Source organism: Petromyzon marinus, unplaced genomic scaffold (assembly GCF_048934315.1).
Source record: "Petromyzon marinus isolate PM22_M1 ecotype Great Lakes invasive population unplaced genomic scaffold, UKy_Petmar_22M1.pri1.0 PM_G_Scaffold_19, whole genome shotgun sequence".
NCBI classification, from domain to species: Eukaryota; Metazoa; Chordata; class Hyperoartia; order Petromyzontiformes; family Petromyzontidae; genus Petromyzon; species Petromyzon marinus.
The window spans coordinates 1930615-1949788 of record NW_027422750.1 but is presented as its reverse complement, the minus strand read 5'-3'; the positions used below and the strand labels follow the sequence as shown (position 1 = coordinate 1949788).

At 45.5% G+C, this 19174-nt stretch overlaps 1 protein-coding gene across 4 annotated transcripts; it reads right to left on the bottom strand.

The window, feature by feature from the left end:
- Window positions 1-1331: 1331 nt before the first annotated feature.
- Window positions 1332-18599, bottom strand: LOC142912105 (heterogeneous nuclear ribonucleoprotein L-like). Of its 4 annotated transcripts, none has more exons than XM_076060416.1 (12): window positions 18424-18599; window positions 14027-14242; window positions 13560-13645; window positions 13332-13428; window positions 11826-11895; window positions 8554-8640; window positions 7810-8066; window positions 7333-7454; window positions 6453-6654; window positions 5788-5845; window positions 4845-4940; window positions 1332-2075 (listed from the first exon to the last, which is right to left on the bottom strand). In XM_076060416.1, the coding sequence occupies exons 1-12, from the start codon at window positions 18547-18549 to the stop codon at window positions 2020-2022; spliced, it is 1473 nt and encodes a 490-aa protein (XP_075916531.1). In that variant the 5' UTR covers window positions 18550-18599; the 3' UTR covers window positions 1332-2019. The 4 variants fall into 4 exon arrangements, with proteins under 4 accessions (XP_075916531.1, XP_075916532.1, XP_075916533.1 ...); XM_076060417.1 differs by having other exon boundaries at window positions 18454-18599; XM_076060418.1 differs by lacking the exon at window positions 4845-4940.
- Window positions 18600-19174: the final 575 nt, after the last annotated feature.

Genomic DNA, 19174 nt, shown 5'->3' with positions numbered 1-19174 from the left:
AGCGTAGAGACGAATCGGTAGAGGCAATGCTTATTTATTACAAAGGTGCTTAACACAATACAATACAGCCTTCTACTTGAAGGGGTAACGGCCCCTTCACCCGCTGCTGAGGAGGTACGGCTTCGGTCTAACTCGCCCTATTCCTGGGCTAGGGTCTCGGGGTCCTCCGGCTAAGGGGGTCCTAGGGGAGGCTAGTCTGACCTGACCCAGCCAAGGTACAGGTCTCGACCACTGGCCACACGGGACCCATCCCTGATAAGCCACCCACACAGACACACACTCACCTAGCCACCCAAACACTCAGTCACTCACTCACCTAGCCACCCACACAGTCACTCACCTAGCCACCCACACACTCAGTCATTCACTCACCTAGCCACCCACACAGTCACTCACCTAGCCACCCACACACTAAGTCATTCACTCACCTAGCCGCACACACACAGTCACTCATTCACGCACTCACCTAGCCACCCACACACTCACTCACCTAGCCACCCACACAGACACACAGTCACTCACCTACCCACCCACACAGACACTGTCACTCATTCACTCACCTAGCCACCCACAGTCACTCACTCACCTAGCCACCCACACAGTCACTCATTCACTCACCTAGCCACCCACACACTCAGTCACTCACTCACCTAGCCACCCACACACTCAGTCACTCACTCACCTAGCCACCCACACACTCAGTCACTCATTCACTCACTCACCTAGCCACCCACACACACTCATTCACACACTCACCTAGCCACCCACACAGTCACTCATTCACTCACTTAGCCACCCACACACTCATACACTCAGTCACTCACCTAGCCACCCACAGACACAGTCACTCATTCACTCAGTGACTCATCTAGCCACCCACACAGTCACTCACCTAGCCACCAACACTCAGTCACTCACCTAGCCACCCACACACTCACTCATTCACTCACTTAGCCACCCACACAGACACTTAGTCACTCATTCAGTCACTCACCTAGCCACCCACAGTCACTCACCTAGCCACCCACACAGTCACTCATTCACGAAGTCACTCACCTAGCCACCCACAGTCACTCATTCACTCACTCACCTAGCCACCCACACACTCAGTCACTCACCTAGCCACCCACACACTCAGTCACTCATTCACTCAGTCACTCACCTAGCCACCCACACACTCATTCACTCAGTCACTCACCTAGCCACCCACACACTCAGTCACTCAGTCACTCACCTAGCCACCCACACACTCAGTCACTCACCTACCCTATGCCCAACTTCCTTCATGTCTCCACGCTCATGTTCAATCGATTCCAGTTCGATGTTAAACATGCATCTCTCCATACTTTTATTTTCAAACACTGTTCTATTTTCTCTTGGGGTTTATATTTGCAAGCGTATTAACCTGCTAAATACACGCACTGTACAGAATGCCAACCCATGTTTTTCAATGGGATTTTCAATGAGTCGGGGTATATTTTTACCAGCCCCCCCCAAAAGGGTCTCTTTGGCATTTATTTCAGAGCTCTCCGTTATGAAATTAAATGGGCAATATTAGTGCCATGGGCTACAGCAAGAAAGGAGCATCACTCGTGGTGGGAGCAAAAACTTTGGCTATGAGCAAGTTGAGAACCCCCCCAAATTGTAAATTAATTGGAGCCGCTAAAGTTACGGCACCCGAGGACTGCCAAGTGAAATCTGGTTTGGGGCTCATGGACAAAATAGCAATGCACACGGCAGACAAACTCGGCAGGTTAAGGAGACTAATCATAATTATTTTAATTTCAACATTCTTCATTTCCACTGCGACCTTTAAAATCTTTCGGTGCAGTCAATATAGAAATCTAAATTAATCCTCCAAAAAATGACAACTAAAATGTAAACGCGTCAATTGCACTTTCGACCTATACCCACGGTTAACTTTCAACAAGAGTGATGGGACATTCACAAATAGTACACAAAGTGACAATGATGTTGACACCGACGTTCAATACGGCATGAAACATGTTGAGTTGTCTTCTATGAAGGCTGGGCAGTAGAGAAGCACAGTTTGAGGGTGTAGAGGTATGGAACATCTGAGAAAATAAAAACAGGGGAGCCACATGACGTCTTCACTGGAGCACACAAAAACTTAAAACAATGAAGCGATTCTTAGGAGGGTCTTTGTCGATGTCAACAAACTCGTTCAGGGAGCTAAGATAACGTTGAGTTGTGATAAGTGAAAGTGCTTGGCTATGTCAACTTTCAATTCCATTCTGTACATGCAAACAACGAAATCCAAATCGCCCATAAATAACAACCTGTTAATATATAATACAACAATCTACAACTGCTTTCGCTTCCTGCAATTTCACCCAAGGCTGCTAGGCAGCCAGTGTACACAGATGGTGCTATGGCAGTGGTTCTTAACCTGGGTTCGATCGAACCCCAGGGGTTCGGTGAGTCGATCTCAGGGGTTCGGCAGAGCCCCCGCCACGGAGGTCCGGACACACTTGAATTATTGTGTAAATTTGTGATGACACACACGGCCCGCTTGGCCATCACTGGCTGCAGATAATCATGCTACACTGCTTGGCCAATCAGCGCTGCGGGGAATTTAGTGCGTACTCAGTAGTCAATGTGTGACTGTTGTTGTCGTACGTCGTGTGATTTCTTTAATATTTTATCCATACTATGTCGGGCAAAAGAAGAAAGTGGTCGGACGAATATGTACAACATGGATTCTCATGTATCACGGAACGTGATGGGAGTGAGCGTCCTATCTGCATGATTTGCAACGCCAAGTTGAGCAACTCTAGTCTTGCACCGGCAAAACTAAAGGAACACTTCTTGAAGCTGCATGGAGACGGGGAATACAAGAACACAACACTTGCTGAATTCAGGGTGAAGAGAGCCAGATTCGATGAAAGGGCCACTCTGCCTGCTCTTGGATTTGTACCTGTTAACAAACCGATCCTGACAGCATCGTACGAAGTTGCTTACCTGATCGCAAAGCAGGGCAAGCCACACACCATTGGTGAAACACTTGTGAAACCAGCTGCATTAAAGATGGCGAATCTGATACTCGGAACAGCGGCCGAAGGTAAATTATCCCAAATTCCCCTTTCAAATGACACCGTCAGTGACAGAATAGAAGATATGAGTAAAGACATCTTGGCTCAAGTAGTCGCGGATCTGATTTCAAGCCCGGCAAAATTCAGCCTTCAACTCGACGAAACCACAGACGTTTCTGATCTAAGCCAGCTTGCTGTTTTTGTACGCTATGTGAAAGACGACATGATAAAAGAAGAGTTTTTATTTTGTAAGCCTCTTACAACAACAACGAAGGCAGCCGATGTGAAGAAGCTTGTGGATGACTTCTTCAGAGACAACAATCTTTCATGGGATATGGTTTCTGCAATTTGTACGGACGGAGCTCCAGTCATGCTGGGAAGAAAGTCTGGTTTTGGTGCGCTAGTAAAGGCCGATGCACCACACATCATTGTGACGCATTGTATTCTGCACAGGCATGCGTTGGCAACAAAAACCTTACCTCCAAAAATGGCAGAAGTATTAAAAACTGTGGTGGAATGTGTGAACTATGTGCGAAAAAGTGCTCTGAGGCACCGCATCTTCAGTGAGCTGTGTAAAGAAATGGGCTCTGAATTTGAGGTACTTCTGCTCCATTCTAATATTCGGTGGTTATCCCGGGGACAGGTGCTGAATCGTGTTTTTGCCATGCGTGTGGAATTAGCCCTGTTTTTGCAAGAGCACCAACACTGCCATGCAGATTGCTTCAAAAATCCTGAGTTCATTCTCATTTTAGCGTACATGGCTGATATATTCGCAGCTCTCAATCATCTCAATCAGCAGATGCAGGGTGGTGGAGTCAATATCATGGAAGCGGAAGAACACCTGAAGGCTTTTCAAAAAAAGCTACCGTTATGGAAACGACGAACAGAGAACAATAACTTCGCAAACTTCCCGCTTCTGGACGACTGTGCAAGTAAGATCGAAGATGTGTCTGGAATCGGAGATATTTCTGTATCCACGGAACTGAAGCAAACAATTGCCACGCACTTAGATGAGCTTGCAAAGTCTCTCGACGGATATTTTCCTACAAGAGAGTCATATCCAGCATGGGTGAGACAGCCGTTCACGTTTGCTGTTGAAACAGCAGATGTCAATGATGAATTCCTCGACTAAATCATTGAAATTCAGCAGAGCCAGGTTCAACAGCAACTCTTCAGAACAACAACGCTCTCAACGTTTTGGGTGTCGACAAATGAACAAGTATCCAGTTATTGCTAAGAAAGCCCTGGATTTTTTTATACCATTTGTTACAACATATCTTTGTGAGCAATCCTTTTCGAGGATGCTGGACATAAAAACGAAGAAAAGGAACAGACTTTGCTGTGAAAATGACATGAGAGTGGCACTTGCCAAGGTGAAGCCACGCATATCTGAACTGATCTCTCAAAGGCAACAGCAGAAGTCACATTGATTTCCAGGTATGTAATTTGTTGTGAGTTTATGCATTGTGTTGGTTTTATTCTTTGAACAAGGTAATGTTCATGCACGGCTCATTTTGTGTACCAGTAAAAAACATATCTATGTCTTGAATTTGAAAAAAATCACATTTTATTTTTCACTAAAGAGGGGTTCGGTGAATGCGCATATGAAACTGGTGGGGTTCGGTACCTCCAACAAGGTTAAGAACCACTGTGCTATGGTAATAACAAGCGCCCCCCCCCAAATCTGAACATTAGGTGCTCAACAGAGCGTACGACCAAAGATTTGCCGATAATGCAGCACCGCTTCAATGTCATCGCACCAACACAAATGGCCAACACCCCACAACTTACTTGCGTTCTTCAGGGGGTGATGGTTAATGCACGCCAGAGCCTCCATGGCATCGTTCTTGGTCTCCCACTCCATCAGGCCGGACACGCTCCTATCGGCTGGACACGTGGATGGACCGTCGCTCATGGAGTCATTTGGGTCGTGTAAAACGCAACACCCTTCGCCATTTTGATTTAAAGCTTTCGTGACTGCAGGGATTCATATTCTTGGTTCTTTCGGTAAAGTCACCACCACGTAGAAGGGAAACAATAAAATAATAAAAATATAAAATAAAATTCTCACGACGTTTCGACTGCAACACAAGCAATCATCATCAGGTGTGAAAACCACAGCAAGAAAATTTTAAAAAAGTGGCGGTTATTTTTAACGTTAGCACCACGGAGAGCGATTTGGCAGTTGTTCAGATGGACGAGTCCATCTATGTTCTGAAAAGAGGAGGGGGGAGACGAAAATAATGGATGCGGTCTGAAAGCCACCGTAAGCGTGAACGATCAATTAAGACCCGAAATGGTTTATCAAATCCTTCCAATGATTGCTAAGCCAGAATCAATCTTCTCGGTTGAAATTGTCTGTGTTTGTATATATTTATTATTTTGTTGTTTCCCTTCTACGTGACTTTACCTAAAGAACCAAGAATATGAAACCCTTTGCCATGTTTAAAGGGTGGTGCCAGTCGTGGGTGAATTTCTGCAGCAGGAAGGCTTCAGTCCGATGCCTTGGCTACGCTAACACGGTCCAGTCAGCTTGGGCGCGAGTGAATAGCAAGGACTGCTCTCGGGAGAGAATTTCTCACAGGGTTTCTTGAGCATGGCCTCATAGCACACGTTGCAGATCATCTGGTGTCGTGCTGTAAATCAAGCGACGATTGCATGGAGAATACAGTACACGATTTATTCTGTGCCATGACACGTAAGATAAATAATAAACATACTTTGCGGGACTTACTTTTTCCAGAAAACACTTTGAAAGAGCGGGGCCTCGCAATCGACATTTCGTCGCACAGCTGCGGGGACAGAACGGGCGGCGTTCACGTTATAGTTGGTAACAGTTAACGTGCACCGGTAAAGCATTCGGGAGATGTCATTTTAATTGCAGGCACAAATCCCGTTGTCCATTTTTTAATTTACATTCGCCAGCTTTGGAGCAGTCTTTCAAAGTGCTCAGATTATTGTGAACACCAAGCATAGACTCAGGGGGAATGCAACCATTTGCAGAAACAATGTCCAAAGACTGAAATGTAAACCTTTCGAATACGAATATGAATCGTAATGTATTAAACAGGACAAATTAACGCGAGGTGTTGTCTAGTCTGTAACAAAAAAGTCCCTTTGGAACATCGACTGCATTATTTATACATCTTATGTTTTAAGCGCTGAAAGGAAACTACATTACACCATTTTACATTTGTCCCGTCACAGGAAACGTGTCATTGGCCACCACAAACTCCACAACATCAATAGGCTCATCTTAAAAACCCACGATTGTTTCATGTGCAAAATTTGGACTTGAATATTTATAAAAGCTTCACCTGGGAAAACTTTTAAAGAAACCGAACGCGCTCCCCTTCTGCGCTGCTGGCAGCAGGCTGAAGGGGCGGCGGGGGCACGAACCTGCGCGAACATCTCGGCCGTGATGTCCGTGGGCGCGTTGAAGAAGTGCAGCACCGCGGTGGGACGCTGGTTGCGGTTCTTCGCCGCCTTCTCGCTGTCGGCGTAGCGGTGGTTGTGAGAACCTGCGTAGTCCCTGTAGCTGTCGGTGCCGTCCGGCAGCTCGAACGCCTGGCCCGGCACAATCGACCGCTGCCTCGACACGCTGCCGAGACGAGGGCGGAAGGGAGGGAATAGCGCGAAGAAACTGTTTTTAGTTTTTATTTTATCACGTTCCAAATTTCACGTGCTCTTTGGTTCGATTCGGTAAAGTCACGTGGGTAAAAAATAAAATAACAAAAAATCACGACGTTTCGGCCACAACACAAGTGGCCTTCATCAGGTGAAGGGACCGGACTGTCCAGAGGACAGCGTTGGAGTGAAGACAGCAAGCCCAGGTCGCGTCCTTTAAGCTTGTGATCGCGGCATCTTTTGAGGAAGGTCAGCGTCTCGATGAGCTTTGACTTCTTGTCCCGTTGTCTGTTGAAAGCTCTAACAGATAGGTGAAAGCCCTCCCCGTAAAGCTTCAAATCTAGAATCCAAATTTCACGTTCGCTATTTCAATAAAGGCCCTCCCCGTAAAGCTTCAAATCTAGAATCTAAATTTCATGTTCGCCACTTCAATAAAGGCTCTGGACAGCAAGTCACCGGGGTCCTCGTGAGCTGTGACGAGTGTTTCGTTCACGGTATTCATCAGCTCTCTTTTTCACCGTCCTAAAATTTAGTCACTTGCACTAAATATTTACTAAAGTTGTCTTCTCTAAATGGAAAGCAGTATCCAATTACATTAACAGGATATGACGAGTTACATTTACCAATTTAACACGGGAACAAAAAGGCTCACCAGAGGTTGATTTTATTTCCAAAGATCTGAGACATATTGAGGTGAAAAACCGCCCTGTGCACGGCGTACTGATCTCCCATCTCGACCATGGCGGCTCCCGGCTTGCTCTTCAGGAACTTAACCTACAAAAATAACAACCCGTAAGACGGTTCAGCATCGCGCAATCTTGCACGAAAATATCTACAAGTTTCGTTGTAACGCATTGTTGAAATGTGAAGTGTTGGCCGAGGGGCCATTAGAAAACATGCACAAAGAACACTTCGCATTGGGTACATTTTTGTAAAGAAAATGACCAAATGTGTATGTTGTCAATCGGTGAACAAATTTGGTCGTGTGAATCTCCCACTTTATATAACACGATCAGCGCACGACGTGCACCACACGCGTGCGTACGCATTGCACCGCGGTTGAACCTTTGGAAGAAAAAAAACAGGGACTCATTTCAAAGCAGGTGCGCGCAACACCCAGCGAAGGCACCTTCTCCACGTCGCCGAAGAGGCAGAGGATGTTAAACACGCGGTCGCAGTTGAAGCGTTCGGCGTCCAAGTCGTACACAATGAGGACCTTGTTGTCGGCCTGCTGGTTCATCATGGCTTGCACGTGCTGGCCCTGGGTACCACCCTGGGGCCCAACCTGGTTGCCCATGCCTACTCCCATGCCCATTCCTCCCCCACCGCCCATGCCGTCGCGGCCAGATCCGTAGTCGACGCCCGGTGGTGGTGGCTGCTGGTGGCCTGTGACGCAAACACACAAGAGGGGGAAACGCATAGTGAACTAGCTGAAACTCTCTAAACTTCTCTGAAAAACAGATTTATGACAACCATCATCTTACACACGTGTGCCCTTTCCTATAAGGTCAGGTAACCCAGGAATCACCACTCTACTCCTTGGAGACACTGGAAAACATTGGTCCAGAAGACTCAGTTGCCTAGGGAATAGACTAAACTAGTTTTTATTTTAGGTTGAGGGCCACCAAGCTAGAGCTCTTATTCAGCATAGCTTGTTTTAAATACCCAATACATCTGATAGCTATTGGAAATATCGTCTCTTAAAACACAAAGCAACTCATACGTTGCAATTGTTAATCGCAAAAAAAGGTTTTTAGGATGCACCTTAACACTAATTCCAAATAAGAAATGTTCTCAACAGGCAGCAGGTTCTTTCAATCTGACAGCAAGCTGAAGGAAACCGAAATTATAGCATTCGCAACAAGGGGATTACCTCCACAGTCGCCACCACCGCAAGCGTGTGCTTTGGGATGGTCGCCAAGGAGAGACGTTTGCTTCGCTGGCATCATTGCATTGTCCTCTGAAAACAACAAAAAAAACGATCACCAAATTCACCCACGGGAAACATAAGCGCTCATTGCTGCACAAAATAAGGACAATCCAAAAAATGCATTCTGCACCCAGAACATTCACATGACCAACACATTAAGAAATTCCGGGCACACTCCACACGGGGGTGCGCTGCGTCTGTCGATAAAAACAATTGGCGGTATTTTTAAAATGCAGATTTCACATGGCGCAACATAAATAACGAGCACCATACAAAATACAGCGCGTAAAGAAACGCTCATCGCAAGAAGAAGAAAAAACAAAATTTATTGGAGGTGTACAGATGCACGCGACAAATTGTTCCGAGGTGCGGCGTCAGCGAGTGTCCGTGGTTGCCGCCTGCGATGCCCGCTCGTTTCTTACCCAGTCTACGCTTCGACGGGAACACAAAGTTGCCCAGAGTCGGGCGGCGGCTGACGACCCATCGCGAGGAGGATGCAACAGAAAGGCCGGCGCCTTCTTTCCTGCGCCAACAGCAGTCACGCTCGGCACAAATGGACCCCCCCGCGTTGTCCGTGCCACCGCACCTCTCGCTCTCCGGCGACCCTTTTTGGTTTGGGGCTTAAAATTGGGACGCTTGAAGTGGGCGACGGGGCCTTACGAACCTTTAAAATGAAAAAGATCGCCGCTTATAAACCGATGCGAAATGCGTTGTCTGGCATCAGCAATGTCAAAAGCCTCGTTTGCAAACAAAACTTTAGCAAGGCAGTCTAAACGTACGAGCGTGGAGGTAAATTCTCACCAACGGAGCGATTTTAAGCCCCAAACGCATCGGCACGCGTTCCGTTTGGCTTATTTCCAAGTCCCGTTCGCGGTGAATGCGGGCTTTCGTCGCTCCCGGCTTCTTCGCGGCGGTTCTGGTGCTTTGCCGGTCTGTCAGCGCCGTGTCCCCCGGTGCCTGCGGCTGGACGTGGGTTATCCGATGGCCTCTGCCAAGCGGCACGTGGCGGTTGCGGTGCAGCGGACGCGGCGTGCTGCGCTGCAGGCGTGGGGGGCGCGGGTCGGCCGTGCGTGTCACAGCGGCGGCGGCGTGTTGGTTGCTTGGTCCCCGGTGCCTCCCAAGTGCCGACGAGGATGTCGCCAATGTCGCCGTTCGTGTCGTCGCCGTTCACGTCGGTGGCTGTTGGCTGCCGGGCGCTTTATTGCTCGTGTGTTGCTTGCAAATTGCCTCCGTGTGCTTCTGTGTGCGGCAATGCTCGCAGATGCTCCTTGTAGCGTTGATGTTGGGAGTGAGGAAAATACTCTTCGAAGCGTTTACGGAAATTTGGTGATAAAATCAAACCGCACCGTGTCCCTAAAGCTCCCTTGATAAAGTGGCGAGACTTACCTCTTCGGAAACTAATATCTGTGCGTACACACAATGTATTCGGGACAAAGATACCATTTTCCTGTTCAGGTTCAATCGTACCAAATTAAAAGGGTTACTTTATAATAAGTGATATTTTCAATCGTAAATATCGGCTTTTCTGACATCCTCTAAGCTTCTCCGCTTAGTATCCAGACACCACATAATGCAGTCAAGGTTTCTCAACCCTACAAAATATAAAAACGCAACGTGCAATGTCCACCTCAAATATGCCAGTGAAAGTTGGCACCTACTTCTGATCCAACAGACACACACCCTGGTAAATCTAAATATAAAAGTAAAACCTTGGATTGCAAGTAACTTGGTCTGCAAGTGTTTTGCAAGACGAGCTAAAATTGTAAATAAATATTAACTTGATAAACGAGCGAGGTCTTGCAATACGAGCAGTGTACGTGTAGACACACTTTGTACTGCCGTGAGTCACGTGATCACACAACTGATAGACGAGTGCTTTGATGTACGAGCGCTTTGGATTACAAACACGTTCCCGGAACGAATTATGCTCGCAATGCAAGGTTTTACACTGTAGTGTAAAAATGCCCAGCCTTGATACACCCCGAACAACCGAGTACCCGCCTATGGGCCACATGCACTTGACGTTGGGAAAATCTTCAAAGCTGATCAAAATCTAAAACGCCACCAACTTAATGGCAATGTCTATCGCATGTCCAGTACCAGGGCAACAGCTTTAATGGTAACAAAAAAATTAATCCAATGGATTATTGAACACTCCAGCAGCCACATGCCTCCTTGTGAATCCTGTTCTTCACAACATTCACTTAAACTGCCACATTGTTGTGAAGGGTTAACTAGAAAAACAAAGTACACGGGCAGGAGTTTAAAACCAATCTGCCCAGAGTAAACTACGCAAGCTTAGCATGGGCTAAAAAAACACAAAGATTATTTAGTTATATGTTGCGCTAGCTGTTACTACCCGGCCGCCTTTGTCTCCCCACTGGCGATGTTCACACACCACAGCAGTTACTCGTTTGAGGCTGAGTCGACCTAGGGGAGGCCCAGGACCGGTTAAAATAATCGTCACCGGTGGTGGCGGTGAGCGGGAATCGAACTTGGGTCGCCGGGTTCGTAGCGCAGCGTAGCGCTAACCGCTACACTACGGGTCACGTGACAGATTTGACGTCACAGCTCACTTGCCGTGCAAAAAATAAATGCATTATCGAGCTCCCCCCCCCCCAAAAAACAAAAGTGTATTTGTGTAATGTTTGCACGGTGTACAGTCTGGAAAGTACCCACATGGCAAATTTCCAGTTTGTTGCATGTCGGGAAGTACGCTAAACATTTTGAACAGACACACATATTCACAACTTTGCCTTTTATATATGGAGAAGATAGGTATAAACGAAAATAACCTTGACCAGCTCTACACAATTGCAGTGATTGCATGATTGATACAAAAGAGGGGAATGGCGTTTCAAATAACTTCCTGTGACAACGACCAAGTTCTGTAGATTGTAAACAGTACACCAATGTGCTTCAAGATAACCAAGTGTCTGCAGGTGTGACATTTTTCTGCAACCAAAATCTCAAGTGCAGAAGCTGCATTATCCTCTTGAGAACACTCCAAACTTCCCCCTCTACTTGGCCACTGATCTTCAAGTATAACACGGCAAAGCCGGCCACGTACAGAAATAGTCAATGCCTGTTTCATCACGCCGTGCACACCCCCCACCCCTTGCGTTAAAAACGTCACCCCCCCCCCACACACCGAGGGCTCACCACCACCAGCTGTCGAGAGAGCGCGGCTCTGATATGCTCGATATTGGTCTTACCTTGCTTGAGGCCAGGGTTGGTGAAGTCCCAGGTCTCAGAGTCATTTTTAAACACATTCAGACGCATCGCCTGTAAAGAGGACACAGCAGGGGGAAAAGATAAACATTATTCGTGGCCAGCATATAGGGCATAGATGCTGGGAAAAAAATTATATAACTTTAGAACCTTCTTTGGTTCTTTCGGTAAAGTCTCCACGTAGAATGAGGATAAAAAAATAAAATAAAACAATGAAATTCTCACGACGTTTCGGCCACAACACAAGTGGCCTTCTTCAGGTGAAAGGAACAAACCTGTCGTCCCGACCTTGTGTTGTGGCCGAAACGTCGTGATAATTTTATTGTTTTATTTTATTATTTTATTCTCATTCTACGTGGTGACTTTACCGAAAGAACCAAAGAAGATTAATCCTTGCAGTCACGAAAGCTTTAAATCGAAACTTTAGAACCATTTAAAATTTACAAGCATAATTATTAAGCGGTCATTACCCCCGAGACAATTACGGCATGCAACTTGCGGTGAAGCCGAGGTACTTAACGCAACCCTTAACCTCCTGGGAGATGAATGAATAAGAGCTGCCACACGTAGGAAGTCAACGGGAAGCTAAACTTTCGCGCCGTACGTAGCAAAAGCGTGCTTATCGGAGTTGTGGGAAAACAGTGGCCTTCTGCCACCGGTTTTTTGTTTAAGATCAAGTGTTGATTATCCCTCTTCGTTAGAACAAGCTCCCTTCGTGTTTGCAGATAAAATCGCTATCCCTCGGTGACCTATTTAAATTCCAAACTTGTTTAATCGCACATAAGTTTGGCATGCTCTGCCTAACTCGGTATTATTTATTCGCGGTGTTCCTCGTGTACTGTAAAGCGTTAGCCTTGATCGTATACCTCAAAAATGTTGAAGTGCCATAACCCCGTTATGAAAATGATGCATTCGTTATTACTGTTCAGTAATTTTATTTCCTGCTAACAATGTAACATCTCTCCTCAGGTACTCTGCAGGTCTCGCAAAGCAGCCTATGGCTGAATGCTAATCACCCGTCACCAAATAAAATTGAATTAAAAACCAACTCTACCCTTCCCACTGGATGCGAATTTTCCACTAACTGGCTCAGGGCACTGGCTCAGATGAGAACCACGCTCACACGGTAATATCAATTGGGAAAAGTTTGACTTTAGACAACGGCAAGGATGCCCGTCATGCACAATGGGTTGTTGTAGGTTGTGGGGCTGTGTGGTGGGCAGCTGTAAAATCCATTGGGTGCATTGTATTTCTATGCTGCCACAATATATGCTACACTCCTTTACCCCGCACACAAGTCAAATAACCCCCACAACAGGCATCGAGTGCGGAAGCCCTCATCTAGCAATGAATTGCCGTGTGTATTCAGCATTATTTGCTCACCAAAGTGGTCAATTCAGAATATTAAATGAAATCTTTGGTCTGCGGGTGAAAAAACCCAGGTTGTGGTGCACACACTTGTGAATGTACAAAGTATCGGTTGTACTTGCCCTCGCATACTCCACTATAAGAGTACACCAGCCCGAATAGATGTCCGCTCCATTCAGAGATGAGTTCGCTCTCTCGGCGCTCTCAACCGAAACAAACGTGGCCAAAAATTAAGGAAAACACGACCATTTCATTTTAAAAACAATACATTTAGCATCTCCAAAATAACACGTAAAATTACGTGAATGGCGGACATATCGTTACGGTTATGCATCTCGTTGAAAGGATATTCCACAAAGGCCTGCAGGCCATTCTTCCTGAAGATCACAATGCGTTGCAGAGGCCCAAATGGTTTGCAAATGTTGTAAAGCACATCCTGCAGGACCACATGGAGCACACAAACGCAGCGAGGTGATTTTGCACGCATTACCAAGTAAATTTGAAAAGCTTTTTTTCCAGTGAATTTTTAAGATCGAGCCATACAGGACATCAACGCTTTCCAAAATCAACATTAGGTCTATATATTGTTTTTTATTCAATGCCATTGGTAGACTTCAAAGCACAAACAAAAAACACGACTTCAATTGCCTCAAATGAACCAAAGGATCAATGTAATTTCCTTAGCAAAGCCATTCACTGTAATCCAAAACGGACATAATTTCACTCGTATAAATGAAACACGCGCGTGTGTGCATGGCACACCCGACAAACTATTCACACATTAATGTCCAGCTGCTGTAAGTGTAACAATGCCCACCGTGGTGATGGGGTAGATGGGGTTGAGAATGGTGAAGAGCAGGATGTGGTTGCTGTTGCCGTTGTCCCCCGGGACGCCAGGGCGCCAAAGCTTCTGGCTGGTAGAGAAGTTAAAGTAGGCCGGCTGCCCGCACACGTAGACGGAGCCCTTGGACGAGTAGTCGACGCAGCTGCGGGAGCTCTCCGGGTCTTCAAACTCCACCAGCGCCTGCCGCGTCTTGGGTATCATCACCACGTACAAACGAGTGCCGTTATTCAAAGATGTGGCCGACTTTAAAACGCGTGCCTGTTGTTGTTAATTTTAACCACGAGGTTGGTCTGCTCCAAGTCACCTCATTTGATCTCAAGAAATGTTTCAATGCATGCAACGGAGTGGAGACTGGTTGGATGCAGGTTAGATGCCACGTCCCATTTCAGTTTGGCAGTGTAGTACGTTGGAATTGAATGTACTGTAAGAATATAATTATATTTAAAATACATCTTGAGGGTAATGTAGTCTTCTTCTGTCGATGTATCACCTGACAAACGAAGCCTCTTCAAACGTACATAAACAAGGTACGTGTGTGCACCATTTCAATACGAGATATTAATTTTTAACACGGTTACTAATCACAGTTGAACGTGTGCTGCTTTTGTCAGACGGCACAACAAAAGCAGCAGTGGCACTTTAATTCGGAGGGAATTCGTGACTTGGGGAAATTGAAGAACAAACGGTTTTTGTTTCCATTTAAAGCTTTCGTGACTGCAAGGATTCATCTTCTTTGGTTCTTTCGGTATAGTCGCGTAGAATGAGAATAAAATAATAAATTAATTTAAAAACACAAAATTCTCATGACGTTTCGGCCACAACACAAGTCGCCTTCATCAGGTGAAGGGACGAGACTGTCCCATTTCAGTTTGGCAGTCTCGTCCCTTCACCTGATGAAGGCCACTTGTGTTGTGGCCCGAAACGTCGTGAGAATTTTATCGTGTTATTTTAATTTGTATTAATTTATTATTTTATTCTCATTCTACGCGGTGGTGACTTTACCGAAAGAACCCCAAAGAAGATGAAGTGGTTTTTGGTTGGTCACTTCAGGCTGGCAAGGCCCCGAGTAAGCCACGCACGGCGTCGCCGATCACGCCGTGACGTGGGCAACGCCGCGCCCTCTCGTCCGCCGCATAACGCGGCCACGACTTTTTATTTACGGAAGTGGTTCTTGAGCTTTAACCTGCAGCCTTGCCACCCCCCCTTTGGTTCTCAATATATATTTTTTTTAAAACGTACAATATTTATTAATTTAGAGGTTTGATGGAACAAAGTAGCGGTGCGTACGTGCCCGTGCTCAATGTGTTTCGATGGATTTACCTTGTTAAAAAATAATCTGGCACGTCTTGCACCCCCAGAAAGGGCATCTCCCACCCCGTGCTTAAGAACCATCGAGTATTTTCGTGTTATGCAATTTCTTGAGTTATTGAACCGAAAACCGGTAATACTCGAATTTCCAAGGTCTACGTTCACTCCACGTCCGCAAACACCACCACCACAACAATAATAACAATAATAATAACACCAATAACAATAATAATAACTATAATAACAATAATCTTTGTTTTTTTTCGGTAAAGTCACGTATAAATAAGAAATAATAAAATTACATAATAGCGCACGACGTTTCGGTTGCAACACAAGCAGCCATCATCAGGTACAGAAGAGCTAAATTTAAGAGAGAGGGGAAACACATAACCCCAGATGTATATACAGACACCCAAGTAGGGGGGAACTAACACCGACACAATAGGGGACACAGAGAGAGAAGCATACCAAACAGACAAGAGTTTAGCAGAATTTGGAAACCAAATAAAGCAACACAGACGGTCGGTCAAAACACAATTAACGCAAAGCCTGGTTGATTACGTTATTTCAAAGATTGCTAAATTGCAAGTTAAGTATGAAATTTAAGATACAGACGGCACACACACATAGACATTCAAGTAGAGCGGACCAGCACAGGTACAAGCACACAGTGAAGTCGCCTTAAATAGGCAGAGAAGGCAAGGCTGAGAGGCAATGGGACATATTAGCATGAGAAGGCAAGGCTGAGAGACAATGGGACATTTTAGCATGAGGTATGCATAGAGCAAAGTGGAGCACGGCAGCAAACATTCGGAAGCACCAAGACCGACACACAGGCAGAGACAGCACAGAGAAACAAATCCAAGCACAGACACAAAGGCAGATACACAAGCAGAGACAACACACAGACAACACAAGACAACACAAGGACAGACACAAAGATACAGACCTTATACCTCCCCGTAGAGGCGGTTTAAACTTGGTTCAAAGCTTTCGTGACTGCAGGAATTAATCTTTGGTGTTTTCGGTAAACAACAATAATAATAATACAGCTTCCTTCCCCATGCGGGCAACGGTCACCACCGACTGGTCACCTGACTAGGCCAAAGTACCGCACGGCCTCCACGAGGTCCGACTCGAGGGCTGTGTCTGAGAGTCCCCGCACGTGAACCACAGCCGACGGTGGGGGCTTGTGTGGGTCCTCAAACGTGTCCTGTGCACGTCGGCAAGGAAGCAAACTCAACACGACTATTGTGCAAAGCTGTTGTTTCCTCCTATACCGAGAAGACAGTTTTCAGTTTCATTTATTTGGTATAGCCCTGTGAGCCATTTGGCTCTTGAATCGGGTGCAACCGCAACAAACAAAAACATGAACAGGAAAAACATCTTAAAGTGACTTTGTGTGACTGTGCAAACAAAAAATCCAGGAAAAAACAGCAAAATAATCCTTGAAATAGCACCGTACACCAACGCTGTGTGCAAAAATCCCAGTGGGATGCAAGTCAAACAACAACAACCACAAGACAACTAAGATTAAAGCCATCAGTCTAACTCCGTACTACAACAAAACAATCATGGCCAAACCATAAAACTTTTTCAAAATCACCAAAATAAAGCCACGGCTAACATCGCCGGCAAGTGATATCGGAGCAGATGCAGACACTTGCATTAAAGGGCTTTTTAAATCTGCATCCGTTTGGCAAAAAATGGCCATAGCTCAGTGCCATCATTTCAGTAATCGCTAAGAACGTTCGCGAGTTTAACTTTCAATCTAAACGGCCCTCGAGTTACAAACTCTGGAACTCGCATCCCCCACCGCCAGGTGCGCTTTTGTAGATGCTGTAAAGTTTTATTCCGCAAAGTTTTTAATCACATTGGGGAGGGTCGAAGAGCTTCCCCACGACGCTATCGCGTGGGACATTTAACATATCGGTATTTTAACTTAATTAGTATTTTAACTTTTGATTTAAAGCTTTCGTGACTGCAGGGATTAATATTCTTGGTTCTTCCGGTAAAGTCACCACGTAGAAGGGAAACAATAAAATAATAAAAATATAAAACAATACAATTCTCACGACGTTTTGACTGCAACACAAGAAGCAATCATCATCAGGTGTGAAAACCACAGCAAGAAAATTTGAACAAAAGTGGCATTTTTTTTAACGTCAGCACCACGGAGAGCGATTTGAGAGTTTGTTCAGATGGACCAGTCCATCTATGTTCTGAAAAGAGGAGGGGGGAGACGAAAATAATGGATGCGGTCTGAAAGCCACCGTAAGCGTGAACAATTAAGACCCGAAATGGTTTATCAAATCCTTCCAATGATTGTTAAGCCAGAATCTATCTTCTCGGTTGAAATTGTCTCTGTGCTTGTATATGTGGATAGCCTCATGAACGAATTTCTCCTGGTAGGCAATGTTTTTATTCGTGGTCCGCCAGGAAGTGTCTGTGTTGTTGGCCTGACTAGATGTGCTTCACATAATGTTGTTTCAGGTTTGTTGAATTCTCGTCTCTCATCTTTTGCTGTATTTACCTCCGTGATTTGTTCTTGACACCTGATGAAGATCGCTTGCGTTGTGATCGAAACGTCGTGATTGTTTTTTGTTTTAATATAATTTTATTGTATTTCTACATACGTGACTTTACCGAAAAAAACAATGAGTAATGTTTTTATTGTTTCATATTTTTTTATTATTTTAGTTCAGTGCAAAGAGAATACCCACCCTTAGAAGAGAAAACGCCGTATAAAAAAATTACACTGGAAATAGCCCAAAGTGTTAACGAACACGAAATCCACGTTTACCAAAACGCGTTTTACTGAACGTAAGCAGAGCCTAGCGATGCTGTGGTCCGCGTGGTCCATCCCCAACACCAACAACGAGAAGCTCTTCGCAACGGCACTGGAATCTGCGAGTTACAAAGCTAAACAATCACGTTAAATAATATAAACACGGCTGGTGGTGGTGGTGGCACGTCGCCTGAGTGAAGCCTCTGGCCCAGGCCTCACAACGAGGCTCTGGGCGAGGAGGAGTAAAAGAAACATCTTCTCGTTATAAAAACACCTCGTCAAGTCGCTCGTCACTGACGCTCACCATCGCGCCCGCCTGGACGCGGTCGTTGCCTTCGCCATTGACTCCCAGGCGCTTGGCCGCGTGCCGGGCGGCGGAGGCGGCGGCGGTGGTCAACATCGTGATGGCGTGGAGCGCCGGAGGGAATCGATTCGCGATCCTGTCGCAAAAAAATCGACGCCTGCGCGGATCGCCGAGCGTCAGCGGCAGCAGCGGGCGGCGGCGGCGGGGCGATTCCAACGCGTGACATCGATTCTCGGATCGATGTGTCCTCTGGCGATGTTCGCGCGGCTTGGTGTGACCCCACAGCCACTCGTCACGTGACGCCTCTCTCGGCCGACTGGGGCCGGCGACGGAGATCTGAAGCAGTCGTGGGCCTCCCCCTAGGTCGGACTCGGACTACATAATTAAATTTGATTAAATTTTTATAATATTAAATAAATAATAATAAATGATTAAAATAATCAAATTAGATTATTGTAAAATCATAATAAATAAATAAAACGAAATTTTTAATAATCAAATTTGATTGCTTTTAAATAAGAATAAGTACATAAAAAACAAATTTGATTATTTTTAAAATGAGATTAAATAAATAAAAATGTATAAATTAAAATAATAAAATTTGATTATTTTAAAATAATAAATAAATATACATTATAAGTTAAAATAACAATTGGATTATTTTAAAATAATAATGAATAAATAATAAAATAATTGACCAATTTCTATTACTTTTACATAA